Source organism: Peromyscus maniculatus, chromosome 7 (genome assembly GCF_049852395.1).
Source record: "Peromyscus maniculatus bairdii isolate BWxNUB_F1_BW_parent chromosome 7, HU_Pman_BW_mat_3.1, whole genome shotgun sequence".
NCBI lineage: Eukaryota > Metazoa > Chordata > Mammalia > Rodentia > Cricetidae > Peromyscus > Peromyscus maniculatus.
In genome coordinates this window covers 109,133,904-109,151,067 of record NC_134858.1, presented here as the reverse complement: position 1 = coordinate 109,151,067, position 17,164 = coordinate 109,133,904, and the positions used below count along the sequence as shown (strand labels likewise).

The following is a 17,164-nucleotide window of genomic DNA, read 5'->3' as shown; positions in this document are numbered from 1 at the left end:
CTCTTTAAAAATCAAAAATATCTTTTAAACATTCAAAATCTCTTCTGTGGGCTCCTATAAAAATCAAAATTAAGCTAAATACTTTTTTATTTCAAGAGGGAAGAACCAGGGCAGAGTCACAATCTGAACAAAACCAAACCAAACCCCAATAGTGTAAATAACTCAGTGTCCAATATCTGAGATTCACTAATGATCTTTTGGACTCCTCCAAAGGGCTGGGGTCACTTCTTTGGCTCCTCCCTCTGCAGCCCACACAGCTTGTCTCCTAGGCTCAGGCCGGCTGCACTGCACACCTGCTCCTGTTGACCATCCCATGGTAATGGCATCTCCAAAATGCTGGGGTCTCTTGTGCAACTTGGCTGCACTTTCACCAATAGCCTCTCCTGGGCTCTCTTCAGGGACTTTAACCCTGCCATAATGCCAAGCCTCAGCTGCTCTCCACGATCCCTTCACAGCTTCAAACCCAGCACCACCTGCGTGATTCTTACGCTACCAAGTTCAACTGCCAGCACCTTGGCAGCCTCTGGAACACAGCATGTATGTGCTGACTCGGAATCTTCCCAGAAGATTTTGCCCCAGTGATGCTGGTCTCTTCTTAAACACCACAAATTTCTCAGCTCCAGCTAAGCAGCATCAATTGTCCCAGTAAAACAAAGGTTTTATGTCAGTGGTCTTGGTATCTTGTTAATACCAGCTGATTCTTCAGCCCCAGCTAACAAGAACCACAGATTCTCAAAATAGCAAATGCCCCTGATAGTCATGAAAGGGCTCCTTCACACTTCCCTCTGAAACTTCACAAGCCAAGCCACCATTGTCTGCAGTGCTCTCAACATTCTTATCTTCCAAGCTCCCACAGAACAGATCACCAAGCTTTGAACACTCAATGGTTTTTCCAGTCCAAAGTTTGAAATTCCTCCCACAATCCTCCCAAAAACACATGGTCAGGTCTATCACAATACCTCAGTGTCCTGGTACCAATTCTGTCCCAATTAGGGTTCCTGTTGCTGTGATAAAACACCATGACCAAAGCAATTTGGAGAGGAGAGGGTTGACTTGGCTTACTATGCTTCCACATTACTGTTCATCATGGAAGGAAGTCAGGACAGGAACTCAGAGGGGCCGGAACCTGGAGGCAGGAGCTGATGCAGAGGCTGTGGAGGGATGCTGCTTACAGGTTTGCTTCTCATGGCTTGCTTAGCCTACTTTCTTGTAGAACCCAGGACCACTTGCCCAGGGACAGCACCACCCATAGTGGGTTGGGTCCTCCCACATCAATCACTAATTTAAAAAATGCTCTACAGCCAGATTAAAAGAGGCATTTTCTCAGTTGAGGCTCCTTCTCCAATGGCTCTAGCTTGTGTCAAGTTAACATAAAAATCACCCTCATATCACACTTCCAGGAGATCCAAGTTCAGTTCCCAGCATCCATATGAGGTGTCTCACAACCATCTGTAACTCTACCTCCAGAGGATCTGATGCCCCCTTCTGGCCTCCACAGGCACTGCATATATGGTGGTGCACATACATCCACTTAGGGGCACACACATACAATTAAATAAACAAATGAATAAATCTTTTCATAAAAGTCTATTTGGGGAAGCAAAATTTATTTTGTACCTGTGTAGCATGAATCTTAAAAAGTCTTATTAATAAAATCAAACCCGGAGCCAGTTATTAGGGTGAACGCTGGAAGATCAGAGAAGCAGAACAAGCCACAATCCTGTTTCCTCAGACTGGAAGCCTCTGAGTCCTCATCCAAATGGATCTCAGCTGAACTGTTGCTAAAAGCCTAAAAGCTTAACCATATCTAGTTCCTGGTCCTCACGCCTTATATACCTTCCTGCTTTCTGACATCACTCCCTAGGATTAAAGGCTCGCTTCCTGGGATTAAAGGCATGAGTCACCATGCCTGGCTGTTTTCAGTGTGGCTTTAAACTCACAGAGATTTGAATGGATCTCTGCCTCCCAAGTGATAGGATTAAAGGTGTGTCTGCCACCATTTTCTGGCCTCTATGTCTATCTAGTGGCTGTTCTGTTCTCTGACCCCAGATAAGTTTATTGAGGTGCACAATATTTTGGGAAACACAACATCACCACATACCTCTCTTTTCATATGTCTCTCTTTTTTCAGAGAAAATGTTCTCACTTGGGAGAGGAGATGGCTCTGGTAGTTGAAGTTTTTACCTCACAGTCCTGGGGACCAGGGCTCAGATTCCTATCACCCACATAAAAGCCAGGCAGGCATGGAGGCTCACTTGTAATTCCAGCCTCAGAAGATAGAAACAGGGACTCTGCAGAGCAAGCTGATGGGAGAAACTTGCTCTATTTGCAAGCCCTGGGTTTGACTGGGACACCCTGCCTCAATGGATAGGGAGAAGAGTGATTAGGATGAGTTCTAATGTAAGCCTGCACCCACACATGTGAGTCCCACATCTCACACACACACACACACACACACACACACGAAATGGAAAAAAAATAGGAAGAAAATATTCCCATTTCTGACATTTTTCATGAAGAACTATGTCAAAGAGAAAAAAAACATCACCTGAAGAAAATGACTATTTCTGACACATTCCAAGCATTTCAAATAGCTTGTAGTGGAGTATAACTCCAGAATTCAGAGTCAGCTAAGGAGCTTGGTGTGGTTGTACACACCTTTAATCCCAGCACTAGAGAGGCAGGGGCAGCTGGGTCTCTATGAGTTCAGGGCCAGCCTGGTCTACATGAGTTCCAGGACAGCCAGGGCTATGAAGAGAGACTCTGTCTCAATCAGTCAGTCAGTAGTAAGCTAAGGTTGTGAGAGAAGCAGTAGAGACAGCCGTCAGCTTTGACTCCTGAGAGCTCCACGTGGACACTCGATGGCAGTCACGCCTCCTGTCCATTTCCTTTCCTTCCTCTCTCAATGTTGCTGTATCTTTTTTATCTTCTCTGCCAGGGACCTCTTTCCAAAGACCCATTACAGATGAACACCTACGTTGCCTTGTACAGATTTGTACCCCAAGAGAATGAAGACTTGGAAATGAGGTAAAAAAAAACAAAAAAAAGGTCATAAAGTTAAAATTAAATGAATGAAAGACAATTTTAAAGTGGTGCTTTTCTATGTAAAAAGGAAAAAAGGGGGGGACAGTGAGGTGGCCCAGCCAGAAAGAAGAACAAGCCTTCTGACCTGAGTTCAAGCCCCAGAATCTGTGATAAAAGGAGAGAACTAACTCCCAAGGGTAGTCCTCTGACCTCCACATGCACACTGTGGCACACACACATGCACACATATACTGCACACACATATGTGCACACATACATGCACATATACATACTCACACACATACATATGCACACATACTCACATATGCACACATAAACACACTACCACTACTAACAACAATAGTAACATTAATAATCCCATGGAAATCATTAGAAAAGTGACTCATAAATGTCTTTATGCATCCACTCATCTGTGGGACTAGCATGTGAGCTCCTTGGTGGGTTCTGTTCCAACCATCTTATTCATTTGGTCTATGGGGAAGCCAGAGAATGTGTATCTATAACTAGTCTGAAGGTGGTGCTGATGCTGGTCTGGGGACCACACTTTGCAAAGCATTTCTTTGGTTCGTGGCTCAGAGGATATGAGTTTCCATGAAGGTTAAGCATTGAATGTACTTGACATTCAGTGGAGTCTAATAGGTAATCAATCTCCTGCATCAAAGGTCAGCTTTGCTTGAGTCTGCCTCCATGGGATGCTTGGGCCTTCTTAGAGCAGTGTCAGGGTCTGCATCCTTTCTGTTCAGATGATGACACTTGGGTACTGCTATGGGTGACAACTGGAGTCTGAAGGCCATTCTCTGGAATTCCCAGGAGATTGTGCCACCAAACAATAGACTGGCAGGGACATGTAGTGGCAGAGAGAATATGTTGCAGAAGAAAAAAAACAAACAAACAACAAAAAAAATCACTACTTCCAAGGAAGTAATGAACCAGAGCTGAGGGAGGAGGATCCACAGAACCTGTGCCTGGCAGATGGTCACCTTTTACGGGGCATGCTTTCACTTTTTCAATTTCTGTGTGTATGCTCATGTCAGTCTTGGTACAAAGGTCTTCCAGTCTGGTTTCTTTGTGCAGATTTTGACTTTATTCTCCACCCTACACTGATGCCACAATGGTTCTGAGTTTTCTCCTTCATTTGGTAAACTTGCCAGGATGAACTCATTGTCCAGGGTATGAGCGTTGCCTGATTTGTCCTAGAATGCTGGGAGAAGATATGGCATTTTCAGGTGGTCTCTGTTTCATCAGAGACAGTCCAAACCCCTGGATCACAGCCTCTCTGGCCTCGTAACTGCTGTGGGACCTTCAGGAGGTGGCCCACAGTTGACTATCTGCTGATGAAGATGAGAGTGGTGATAGTGTGATACACTGAGTTCCTTGAGATTGCCATTCAGGTGTGTAGAGTTTACAGTGGGGTACTGGTGATGACTCAGTCGGCAAAGTGCTCACATTGCAAGTGCAAGGACCTAAGTTCAATCCCCAGAACCAGCTTAGAGGAAGAAGAAGAGGAGGAGGTGACATGGTGCCACAGGCTTGTAGCCCCAGAGCTTGGGAGCCAGAAATGGATGGACCTCTGGGACTGGCCCAGCTTCATCTCCTCACAAAGTTCCAGGGCAGTGAGAGGCCCTACCTCAAAAATCAAGGTGGATAGTTCCTCAGGAACAATACACAAAATTGTCCTCTGGCCTCTGCAACATACCCATGCACACACATGGGTACCTACAGACACATGAACACACACAAATAAATTTAAGATGAAAGAACTCCTTATTGTGCTGACCCCACAGCTTTGTTAGGCTAGTATTCTGAATTTTCCTGATTTTTAACAGCAATTGCAGAGCAATACTGAATGTTACCAGGGACATTGAAGAGTGTCTGCCTTTGTGCTGGCTGTCATAATTCTGTGTGTTTATTTTTTGTTGGTTGCAGGCCATTAAAAGCCAAGATGTCTGGTCACGACTCCAACATTTACAATCTGCTTGCAGGCAAGCAGAGATATTCATTCCCAGGAATGAAATGACTGCATTTTATAGGCTGCAAGATCGAAACAATAAATCATACTTACTTTTATTTATTTATTTACTTAACTTTTTTTTAAACCAAGGCATTGTAGGTTCCCATTTTTAAAAGCCAGGAGCTTGCTTAGCATATTCAAGGTAATACTGAGAGGACTGGGTTGAATGAGTTGGGATTTTGTAAATTGTCTTTTCCTCCTCAAACCATAAGGGGAAAATCAATTTGATAAGATAGTATTCTTTTCTGTCTGCATACCTACCCCGGGCAGCATTCTGGGTACCTTCCTTGGGAAAGAAAGCAAAGGAGTAACATATAAGGAATGTTGGGAATGTGAATTGGCCCAGATGTCCAAGTCAGCCATCAAAAGTCAGAGCAGATGAGTCATAGCTTCAGCAGATGCCTTAGAGATCAACCTGGTAACAGGAAAGCTTTATCTCCCAGAGACCAGTGGTGCAGGCCTCTCTGTGGTCCTCCATGTTAACTTGCCTTCTTCCTGCAATCCCTGGATCAGGGCATCTCCCTGTCACTGCCTCCCCAAAGCTCTGTCCCCATGGAGAATGAAGTCTGTGTTCCCTGGCCTCTAGCCAGCCTGGGAGGCTTCCCTGACCCTCATGTCCAGAATGTATTCAATATTCGTTCTCTACTTACTGGTCTAAAACCTAGTATAGCCATCCCCTCGAGTGTGTGCCAGATTGTTGTCAGGGTGCTGCCTGGTCTCTGTGTTCCCACTCTGTGACTCCTACTGTGCACCATGGCTGGAGCATGGATGATGGTCAAGGTCACAGTGCCATTTTCATAGGTGAATCTAAACCGATGAGTCATGTGGAAGGGTCGCGGGGCCCCACACCCACCCTGCTCTCATCCAACAACAGAGCAGAAAGTCCAACTATAAACTTCAGCTCCCTTATATGGGAAATAAGGACAATCAAGTCTGGGCTTCTAGGATGAGGTGGTTGCAAAAGGTGGCAGTATCCAATACAACTGTAGAAGCCTTACCATTTTAATTCCAGTGTATTGCAGTTATGTATTGTTGTATTTTGTTTGTATTGTTCTATTTTTGTTTTTAAGAAATGCTGTTTTAAGACCATGCCTTACTCTGTGGCCCAGGCTGGCCTCAAAATCAGTCTTCCTGCCTTGGCCCATGGGTGCTGGGATTACAGGCATGTGCCACTGTAGCTAACTCCAACGAGCTTCAAAGGTAGATTCTTTATCTTCAGAATAGAGAGAAGGAAAGAGGGGGGAAGGAAGGAGGAAAGAAGAAGGAGAAGGGAAGGAAGGAGGCAGAGGAGCAGGAAGGAGGGAGAGGGGGGAAGGAGGGGAAGGAAGGAGGAAAGAGGGAGAGGGGGAAGGAGGAAGGAGGGAGGGAGGAGGAAGAAGGAAAGAGGAAGGAGGGAGAGAGGAAGGAGGGAGGGAGAGGGGAAGGAAGGAAGAAGGAGGGAGAGGGAAAGGGAGGGGGAAGGAGGGAAAGGGAGGAAGGAGAGAGGGGGAAGGCAGTCAGGGACAGACAGCATGAATTCACTGAATGATTAAGAATGTCAAGTGTAGCACCACTTGGGTTTAAGCCCTAGGCCTGCCGTCTCTCGACCATTGCCAGCAGTCTTTTGCGGGGGTATCTTTGTGGATCTCCGTGGGCCTCCCTAGCTCTCTGCTTCCTCCCCTTCTCATGTGGTCTTCATTTACCATGGTCTCCTATTCCTTGTTCTCCCTCTCTTTTCTTGATCCAGCTAGGATCTCCCACTCTCTTTCCCTCGACCGTCGCCCTTCATTGTTCCCACTCATGACCAGGCTGTTCATGTAGATCTCGTCCATTTCTCCGTGTCTTTTTTTGGGGTCCCGTTTTCCAGGTAGCCTCACTGGTGATGTGAATAGCAGTCCAGTCATCCTTGTTCCATATCTAGCATCTTCCTATGAGTGAGTACATACCATATTTGTCTTTCTGAGTCTGGGTTACCTCACTCAGGATGATTTTTTCTAGATCCATCCATTTGCCTGCAAACCGTATGATGTCATTGTTTTTCTCTGCTGAGTAGTATTCCATTGTGTATATGTGTCACAATTTATTTATCCATTCTTCAGTTGAAGGGCATCTAGGTTGTTTCCAGGTTTTGACTATTACAAACAATGCTGATATGAACATAGCTGAGCAAGTGCTCTTGTGGTATGATTGAGCGTTTCTTGGGTATATGCCCAGGAGTGGTATAGCTGGATCTTGGGGGAGATTGATTCCCAATTTTCTAAGAAAGCGCCATATTGATTTCCAAAGTGGTTGTACAAGCTTGCATTCCCACCAGCAGTGGAGGAGAGTTCCCCTAGTTCCACATCCTCTCCAGCATAAAGTGTCTTCAGTGTTTTTGATCTTAGCCACTCTGACAGGTGTAAGGTGGTATCTCAGAGTTGTTTTGATTTGCATTTCCCTGATGATTAGGGATGTTGAGCAATTCCTTAAATGTCTTTCAGCCATTTGGGTTTCCTCTGCTGAGAATTCTCTGTTTAATTCTAAAGCCCATTTCTCAATTGGACTGTTGGTCGTTTTGATGTCTAATTTCTTGAGTTCCTTATATATTCTGGATATCAGTCCTCTATCACATGTGGGGTTGGTGAAGATCTTTTCCCATTCTGTAGGCTGTCACTTTGCCTTGTTGACCGTATCTTTTGCTCTACAAAAACTTCTCAGTTTCAAGAGGTCCCATTGATTGATTGTTTGTCTCAGTGTCTGTGCTACTGGTGTTATATTTAGGAAGTGATCTCCTATGCCAATGCGTTCAAGACTATTTCCTACTTTCTCTTCTCATACAGTTAAATGACGCCACATGTCTGGAGAAGCAACATCAAGCTGTCTGAGTCTTTACCCCTGAACGTGTAGAAGGTGCCTCGTAGTACCCAGGTTAGCTTCAAAGCCCTGGTGACTTCCATTGTCTCTGGATTTAAAACATTACTTGTGGAGACTCAAAACTTGTGCAGCCGAATCCCTAGTGGATTCTGTTTCATTTCCAGTTCTATTTTCCCTTCACAAAAGAACCATAACCCCACTTGAGAGGGGATCTTTCCTTTCTGTAATCTGTGTCATCCTATTGACACTGCATCACACACACATGCACACACACACATACATATACACACACACACATACATACACACACATACACACACACACACATACACACACACATACACACACATACACACACACATACACATACACACACGTACACACACACACACACACTGCATACACACACACATACACACACACCTACACTGCCCACATACATAAACACACACACCACATGCATAGACACACACACATAGACACACACACACATCACACACATCACACACACACACACACACACACACACACACACACACACACACACACACCTGTCCACCTCTTGACTTTCTTCATTTTCTTAGACCCACCTCAGCATCCCTAGGTAGTGGGGCATCCTCTCCTGGTGACTCTGGATTATTTCTTTCAGAGAATTTTCCTCAACTTGTATTCTTACAATTCTGGGCTTGTTCAGTTCTTCTATCTGCTTCCCCTGTAAACTCCCTGGGGAAACTCGACCTTCAACACTCACAGTATAACCAGCCCCAGTGTCTCTACAGCTGTGAGGATGAGAAGTTTGCCAAAAAAGGCTTAATTTCTTCTCATTCACACAGGGCGCCCTTTGTTCTTAATCAGTAGAAATAACCTAGATGACTTTGCCAGGTTGTTCTTTCATGAATCATCAGGAGATGGAGATGACTGACACAAAGTATTTAGAAAGTCAGAAGTAAAGGATGGAGACTAAATGAAGAGTGAAAGGTTCAAATACGTATTCCAGTGACCATGTAGTGTCTATTTTAAAGAATCCACTTGGACGTTCCACATCTAAGTCATTTTCATTTTTATTAGTTCTCTTCAAACAGATTTATATGATAATGGCCATTTTTCTTCAGGTGGAGAAAAGAAATGGCACATTTGTGATGGAGACAGGCTTAGGAGCCAAGACAGGCAAAGAAGGAATTGCTTTTTCAATATTATTAAATTCTAAGGAAGATATAAATTAATGACTGTGCATGACAGAATGCCTAAACAGAGAGGGAGTTTCAGAGAAAAACACATCTCTTTAACACCAAATAAGGATTTAGAATTGTGAATCACCAGGCTCCTGGAAACATCAAGTCTCTGACATTCTGTGGGTGAGTCTGAATGGGAGCAAGCAAGCATGTGTCGTCTCGTTAGCTAGTATCTGAATGAAAGCAAGCAAGCATGAGTCTGGTTAGCTAATATTCGCAAGGACCCCTGGAGATAGATGGCCTGAATTCATCTCTTCTGAATTTTCTCTTCTGAATTTGACATTGAGTTGAAAGTGACTTTAACCTATATATGGCTTTTTCCAGGATATATTCTCAAGGAGCTGTCCCTTGTTCGAGCTCAGGGGGTCATAGTGCAGGGAGGCATGGGAAAAGCACAGAAGTTACAATCCAGTGTGAGGTGCTAGACAGGGCACACTGTTGGTGCTACCACACACCCCAGAGGGCCACTCACATGGTCTTGGGATTTCAAGGAAGGCTCTACAAGGAGGCAGCATCAGCACTCAGCTTGCTGAAGTCTGCTTGCGAGATTTTGGGGTAAAGGATGAAAAGAGGGAAAACGTAAGCTCCAGAACTAGATATATCAGGTATGAAGCACCAAGTAGGAGCCAAATGCCAACCCAGAGAAGGTCCGGCACATGATGCCAACTGTTGGTTCTTTGCCAGTGGCACAGCCTGTGGTTCCCTATCCCCTGGGAGACTGGGTAGGAGGAGCAGCAGTAAGAATATGGGTAGAAAGTAGAGGCTGGGGCCGGAGCCTGGGGAGGCTGACCACACTGGCTCTGCCCCCACCTGTTCTTAACACCCTATGTGGATACTGATCAGGATCCTCTCTGAAAAAGCTGAGGACCTAAGTAACTTTTATTCTTTTAATGTGTGTGTGAACATCATGTGTGTGCAGGAGTGAGAGTATGTGTGGATACACATGGGTATATGCATATATACATGTGGAGGGCAGGGAAGAGCTTTGAGTATTGTTTCTTAGGAATTGCCTGCCTTATGTTCAGTTCTGTTTCTTGCGACAAGGTCTCACTCTGGCCTGAACTCACCAAGTAGGCTGGGCTGGCTAGCCAACAAGCCCTAAGAATCCGCTTGTTTCTGCTCCACCAGCATCAGGATTACAAGTGTGCACCACCATGCTCTGCTTTGTTTTATTAACGTGATCTCTGGGAACCAAGCTCAGTTCCTGACCAACCAAGCTCTCTCCCCAGCCCTAATTTTATTTTTCATTGACACATAATTTCATGTATTTATAAGATACTATATGATAGTTTAGTAGATGCATATAGTATATATTGATTGAATCAGGCTAATTGTCATACTTATCACCCTAAAGATTTATTATTTCGGTGCTGGGAATGTTGGGAATCATCTCTAGTGACTCTTTGTAAATATAAAAAGTGTCACAGAGTTAACTGTTGCCGACCACAGTTACCCCTCTGTGCTGCAGAAACTCAGAAGCTCCTTCTGATCCCTGCACACCTGTGCCCATCATCTACACTCCTCGATTTGTTGGTGGACAGTGAGCTCAGACAATGTAGTAACGTATCCCGAGTTCATCATACACATTACTCTCCAATCGGTCTGTCAGGACAAGGTTTAACCTGTGAGCCCGGGAGCCTGTGATCTGCAAGCTGTGCTCATGATGCATTGCTCTAGATATGGAAATTTTACAGTGAAGATCAAACTGTGATTCTCATACAATTATGCAGTGAGCATACATCCTAATTATTCTTTGACTCACTAATACATGAGAGGACTGGTAAGATGCTGCACCTGGTTCAAAGGGAGCCCAGTGCATCAGGTGATGGGGACTGCTGGTGGGAATACAATTCAATGCAAGAACAGCCAGAATTCATGGGGTTTCCCAACTAGATTGTGGCAGGCACAACCCTCTTTGTGCATTTCTATGGACAGTGATAATTGCATCCTTATAAGTTTTTGACAACTTTTATGAAACAAACAATAACAATGACCTGATTATTTTGTCCATTTCTAAGTCCTCCGTGATTTTTCCCAGCATTCCTTGGAGTTCTTTTAGTAAGGAACTCCAGTTCTTTACAAGTGAGGTTGTCCAAGCCAACAGTATTTTAGAAGAGAAAGCTGTTTGAAACTACAAGTCATTGGTTGTAAACCATCAGAATCCCACGGAGAATGTTATTGAAGTAGAGATTCCTGGGAACACATGGACCTCCACCCTAAGTCAAATCCTGCCTAGAAATCCATATGGTTAAATGTTCACCTGGATTCTGATTTATTCTAGAGTTGAAAGCCATCAGGATTGCCATTGGCCAATGGCAGAGGTGACCAGAATGCAGAACTGGTGAGACAGTTCAGGCCATAAAGCATTTGCCTCATGAGCATGAGGTTATTATTTCAAGGCCCAATACTCACATAAAAACAAAAACAGAGCATGCTGCAATCCCAGCCCTGAGGAGGTACAGACAGCTAACCAAGTAACCTCCATGCCAGTGAAAGACCCTGTTTGACAAAACAAAGGTAGACAGTTCCCGAGGAACACCACCCAAGGTTGTCCTCTGACATATACACACACACACACAAACACACAGAACCCCAGTTTCCTGGTTCTGTACGAGAGACCTGCATTCATGTTTGGGCCCACTCTAATGTCCTTCACCTTGCCAGTTGTGTGAACCTATGTAAAATAAGAAAAGAGGAGCACTGGGGACAGAGGAGACAGAAGAAGACTCCCCTGGTGTCTCATTTCCATTCTCTGAGTACATTACTGCTTGGCAAATGCATCAACTTAATTAAAACTAAATGTAATTCTAATGCACCAATTTGATTTAAAAATAATCTTCACAGTCGCCAGGACATCAAAATCCAATTAAGGCTATTTGAGGAAAGTCTCCGATGCATATTATGTTGTGAGGCTGCACTATGTCAAGAAACCCAGACCTTCCTGAATGTCACTAATGTGTTTAGCAGCCTCCCTCTCGCTCAAATGCCTCTCCCAATTAGGTTCTAGAGAGCGTGATCCGTAACAGTTCAGGAACAGCTCCCCAAAATCTTCTGAATGGTCCTTTAGCTGAATGCTCTTGCTAGAACCTGGAAGAAAATGCAAACAGGCTCTCAGGTTCAAGATAGAAATCAAATCGCAGAGTCCAGGGGTTCCTGATGATCTGCTTATGTGCCCAGACTGTAAACAATTCTGGACCAGATTAATGAAGATTGAGAAATGAGTCTAGTGAAAAAATTCAACAGTAAATCTCAGATGAACAGCCTAATTTGTCTGGTTCCCTTTGCTTTGCCCATTGGCTGGGTCTTTCAAGGACATCTGTTTTGGTTGAGTGGTGGTGTTGATGGGAGCTCAGTGTGGACTTCTCTTTGTCTAATGAATAGGCTAGGATGTAGAATATTAAAACTGTCCAAAATGCCTGGAGAGTGATATGGAGAACTCTCATGCATTTTGATAAGCCATGAGTGATGTTAGAGGCAGCTTGATATCCTGCAGTTAGCCATGCAGCCAAACCCTGATGTAAGTAGTCAAATTTCTCTCTCTGTTGACTTGTGCACAAATGTGCCCGGCCATGCCCACCCCATGCAGTGGGCATTGTTCCAGCTCCAGGATATCTGCTGCGTTTAGCCCTACAAAAATACCATTGCAGTGAGGCACCTGGACGGTCGACTACGAAGCCCAGCTTTAATGTTACTTTGTGGTCAGGAGGAATGGACAGAGACTGGGCCTACATGAAGAGAGGCAGAAGCCTTCCCAAGTTCTGCATCATTCCAAAGACCAGGGTCTGAGGCTACTGAAGGAAGCAAACATCTCATTCCAGCTGTCCCTGACCAAAACGAATGAGGGCAGTGCCGTGCCTCTGCAACCCCAGCTGCACTGGAGGCTAGGGCAAGAGACTGCAAGTTCAAGGCCAGCCTGGGGAACACAGAAAGACCACATCAGAGAGAGAGAGAGAGTCACACTCACTAGATCTTCTTAACTCTTAAGTGGAAAATGACAGGCTTGGGACAGAATTAGCAATTTCATAGTGCCAAAGACTTCCACATGTTTTCTCACTCAATCTACAGAACAACTTTGCAAAGTAACTGTATCTCATAATGTATTTATTATGCATAACATATAAACTTAAAGAGTAGCATTGTCATAGCTGAGGACCAGAGGCATAGGTGCCTGGGATTTTTGCCTGGATCCAGTTCCACCCTGGTTCTGTTGGCATTTGCTTCTCATTCATGGAAGAGACTCACTGTCAACTCCCAGTTCATAGACTTCTGCTTTTGAGGTTACGAACATCCTGAAGACAGTAATTGCGGCTTATCAGCAATGATGGCCACCACTTGTTGTGGATGCCTAAATATTTTGAGTAAGTATTAATGCAATTTAGTGTTTAAAAATAAAAACCAGTGTCTCCCTCCCTACTCCTTCATTGGCCCACCCCTTTCACGTGAGATTCTAAGTTCTGAGGAAGCTTCTCTAAGCCCCTTCCTCTCCTTATCTCACTTGTAGAAAGATAACGTGTTTGTCTGAAAGGGAAAAAGAGGCATCATCCGAGGTTGCTGTGTTATACTCACCCTCGAGGCAAGGAAACAGAGGCTTAGAGAAATCTTGCCATCTCTGTGTTTCTGGTGCATAGTCAAGACCTGAAAGTCATAAGTACTCAGAAAATAGGAGCTCGACATCCTAGAATCTCCTTTGGCTATTCAGGCAGAGATAGAGGAGTGAAGACCATTTATCTAACTTCCAAATAGAAGGCAAAGATGGCCCCATTCCTCCTGCTGGCCCAACAATGGAGGGGCATTCTCACAAAGAGTGGCTTCATTAGGGAATGAGAGTGTCTCCACTCCTAAGAACCTTTGCTCCACACAGGCCATGGGGAGAGAGTGACAGTGGGTCCTTGGATCACCTACTACCTCTAGGAACTCTCATCCAACAAAGCATCAAGCCATCTTCAGTAATAGCCTCCAGGACGTTCCACATAGCCAGCCACGCTCGGGTAGTTTTCATCCATAGCTCTGTGCACAATATGCTTCAGCCAACAGGGGTCATCCTCAGGGAAACTCCAAGCATTAGACTTCTGTTGACCCCAGACTGATGGGCAAGGCTCTCTCTCCGCAGAGTTGTTTGGCCCAGTGTTTTAGTTTTTTGATGGTGGGATGCAGCACACTGAGCACTGTGAAGGAAGAGAGTGAAGTTGAGAAGGTTTGAAAAGAAAATGGACAAGTGTGAACAAAGGGCTACAAGGAAGGACCACACAGGGTTTGTACTCAGGAGTCAGGACAAGAGCAAGCTCATGTGCCCCAGGACGTGGGGTTTCCTGGGGCTCCCTGTAATTTTGCCAGGCTCCAGAACTTTGGGACTGCCTATCATTGTCTGGTACCTGCCCTGGGGTGAGAGATCAGCATTGTAACATAGTAAGCTGGAGTAATAGACTACAAGGAGGGAAGTTGCTGAAGCAGGGAGTTAATCAGGTGCTTAATAAAGAGAACTGAGCAAACTCTAGCTGGAGCCTCAAAACTGGGCCAACACGTCTGTTTAAATAAAACAGACTATACGACATCATGGTCTTACTGTAACTGGAATGCCAAAGCAGCTTATGCCCCCTGTCACTGAGAATCATCCAGTAAGCAGGGACAGAGATAGAATCTTTAAATCATGCTTTACCCGGAGAGCAGGTAAAGAAAGTGGATCAAAATCTTAAATAGTGTTCTTTCACTTCAACTGTAGCCAGACACTGGGAGTGGACACAGAAGCCATCATCCCAGAGTTTAGTCTTTCCCCTCCAGCCAGCTGCTCAGCAGCCTTGTCAGCAAGACTGTGACCTGGGTATTTTTCTCCTTATCATCTCCTGTCCAAGTGGTGGGAGTTTCTGAATGCACCAAGGTGGATGGGTCTCACTTCCTTCCAAATGGCCATTGAGATCACATCTAGATTAAAGGTGTATTTCTGGGCTGCTTACACTGTGAATATGCAGACTCCCTTAATACAAAGTGTGGGGTGCTCCTATGAACTCTAAAGGTGCCCCTGACTGCCCCTATCACTACAATGCCCCTAGCATTGCATGTCCATCCAGATCTACCTCCTGACACCCAGTGTGGGGGGAAAAAAGGCAGAGTTCAGGTTCCGTGGAAAAGGATGCTTTCGTTGCTTGGCGTGAATAGGCATGTGAACAGAGAAGATCCCACCAGCTCTGGGGGTCACATGTAGAAAGTTGTTGTCTTGGCTTTGAGGGCAAGAGACACCAGCATTAGCTATTTCTGCAGGAAGAGCAGGTAGTTTGACTCACCTCTGTAGGAATCCACTCCTATCCTCACTGCCAAATCCTGTTTATTTTCATCTTAGACTTTAAGACAAGGTGTGATCACTTACATTGTTTTAAATGGTTTGTTCTCTGTTTACTTGTTTATAACTCATCCTCTGCGTGGAAATTAAGTTCTAAGCAAGGATTTTATTCTGCAATGTGTACCTGATGTCTAGGAAGATGGCTCTTTCAGAATCTACCTTCTGTGGATATTTGTTAAATGAGGAAGAGAGTTTTTTAAAAAGCAAAGAATAAATGGATCAATGTAACACTCTTCACTTACCAAGCACTTTTTTGGTCCTGGTCAAGATCTTTTATTGGAAAAGACAGAATCCTCACTGCACTGTCAGGGGTATATATGTTATTTCACATAAAATTATAGCTGATATTCCAGTGTGTGTCTTTTTCTGGTAGATAGTTTAGTTAGCACAGGATAGGTGTTCTGGGACTGTCCACTTCTGAGCACTTTAAAGAGTGTGTCTCTAGCTTGTCTCTGATACCAATATTTAATGCAAGCATCCTCCTCTGTTATCCTTAGGAAAGGCACCTTCCTAGTCTCCAGCTCCAATCCCCTGCTTACAGCCTCTATCAAACCATCAGCAAAGCCTCTGCATTTGATACTGATGTGCCGTTTCTTAGGTTACGGGGTTAAATAAAATCTGTTGGAGCTTAGAAGATTTTTCTACAATGACTTTCATCCACAGTGCTTAATTAAATCCCTCACCTGGGAAAGAGCGATTTTTCTTCAGCCATCTCTCTTTCAGTGGCATCAGCAGGCAGCTGTGACTGTTGAAATGGCAAAATGTCAGTTGTATTTACTGCTGCAGGGCTACTGTAACAGAGTGGGCAGGAACTGTGACTTTTGCCTGCATTCTTAATCTTTTAATGATCCATCACTTTCATGGGAGATTCTAAATCCTGAAGCACTCACATGAATTGTAGAAAAAAAAATAAGTTTTGTAAAAGGAAAACACAGCTGTTCCCACAGAGGCAGAGGTCATGGGTCAATGGGCTTCGGAAGAAGAAAAGGACTGGGAGATGGTTCAGTGTTTAAGGACTTAAGGTGAGGAGATGCCGACCTGGGTTCGAATCCCCTAGGACCATGTCCAACCCAGGCAGAGGTACTGCACTGATATTACATTGTAGCCCAGGCTGGCCTGGGACTTACTTTGTAGTCCAGGCTTGACTTGAACAAGGCAACACCCCCCCCCCAGCTTTTGCCTCCTGATGCTCAGATGCCCAGGCTGTGCCACGGTGGCCTGCCATTCTTTGGCTATTGGTCACCTTTCCCCCCTGCCTGGGCTTGCTGCTACCTGTCAGGAATTTCCCAGGGTTTGTCCTCTCCTGGCAGTCTTTCTTTTCATTTGGTGGTACTGGAAGCACTCTTGAAGAAGCTCATTTTGACATTCTTAGGTGCTGGAACAAGAGCAGAAGGTTTTAAAAAATAAAAATTGTACTCAGAAAAAATATAAATTCCTAAGTATAGGAGCAAATTCAAAAGTGGGCAAGATCCCTGATGCTGGCTCTGCAGTGCACAGCTGCATTGACCTCTAAGTCCCTCCCTCCCTGGGTCTGTGCTCCTTAGCTTGAGATAGTGCAGTACCTCCCACAGGTGTGGGGCCTCCTACTCCATCCCTTGTGTCTGGAGTGGCCCTAGGCACGGTGTTGGCCAATAAAGAGACAAACAGGAAAATGTAGCCTTTCATCTTCCTTCGCTACACACCAAGTGTGAGACCAGCCTGGTCAACATA

At 44.8% G+C, this 17,164-nt stretch overlaps 1 protein-coding gene across 3 annotated transcripts in view; it reads left to right on the top strand.

Annotated features, from left to right (window-relative positions):
• Positions 1 to 17,164, top strand: part of Stac (SH3 and cysteine rich domain) — a 127,232-nt gene that overhangs the window by 96,462 nt on the left and 13,606 nt on the right. For all 3 annotated transcript variants that reach the window (XM_076577219.1, XM_076577220.1, XM_076577218.1), the window contains one exon: positions 2,939 to 3,027. In XM_076577219.1, coding sequence (XP_076433334.1) covers positions 2,939 to 3,027 — 89 coding nt within the window. The remainder of the gene's footprint in view (positions 1 to 2,938; positions 3,028 to 17,164) is intronic.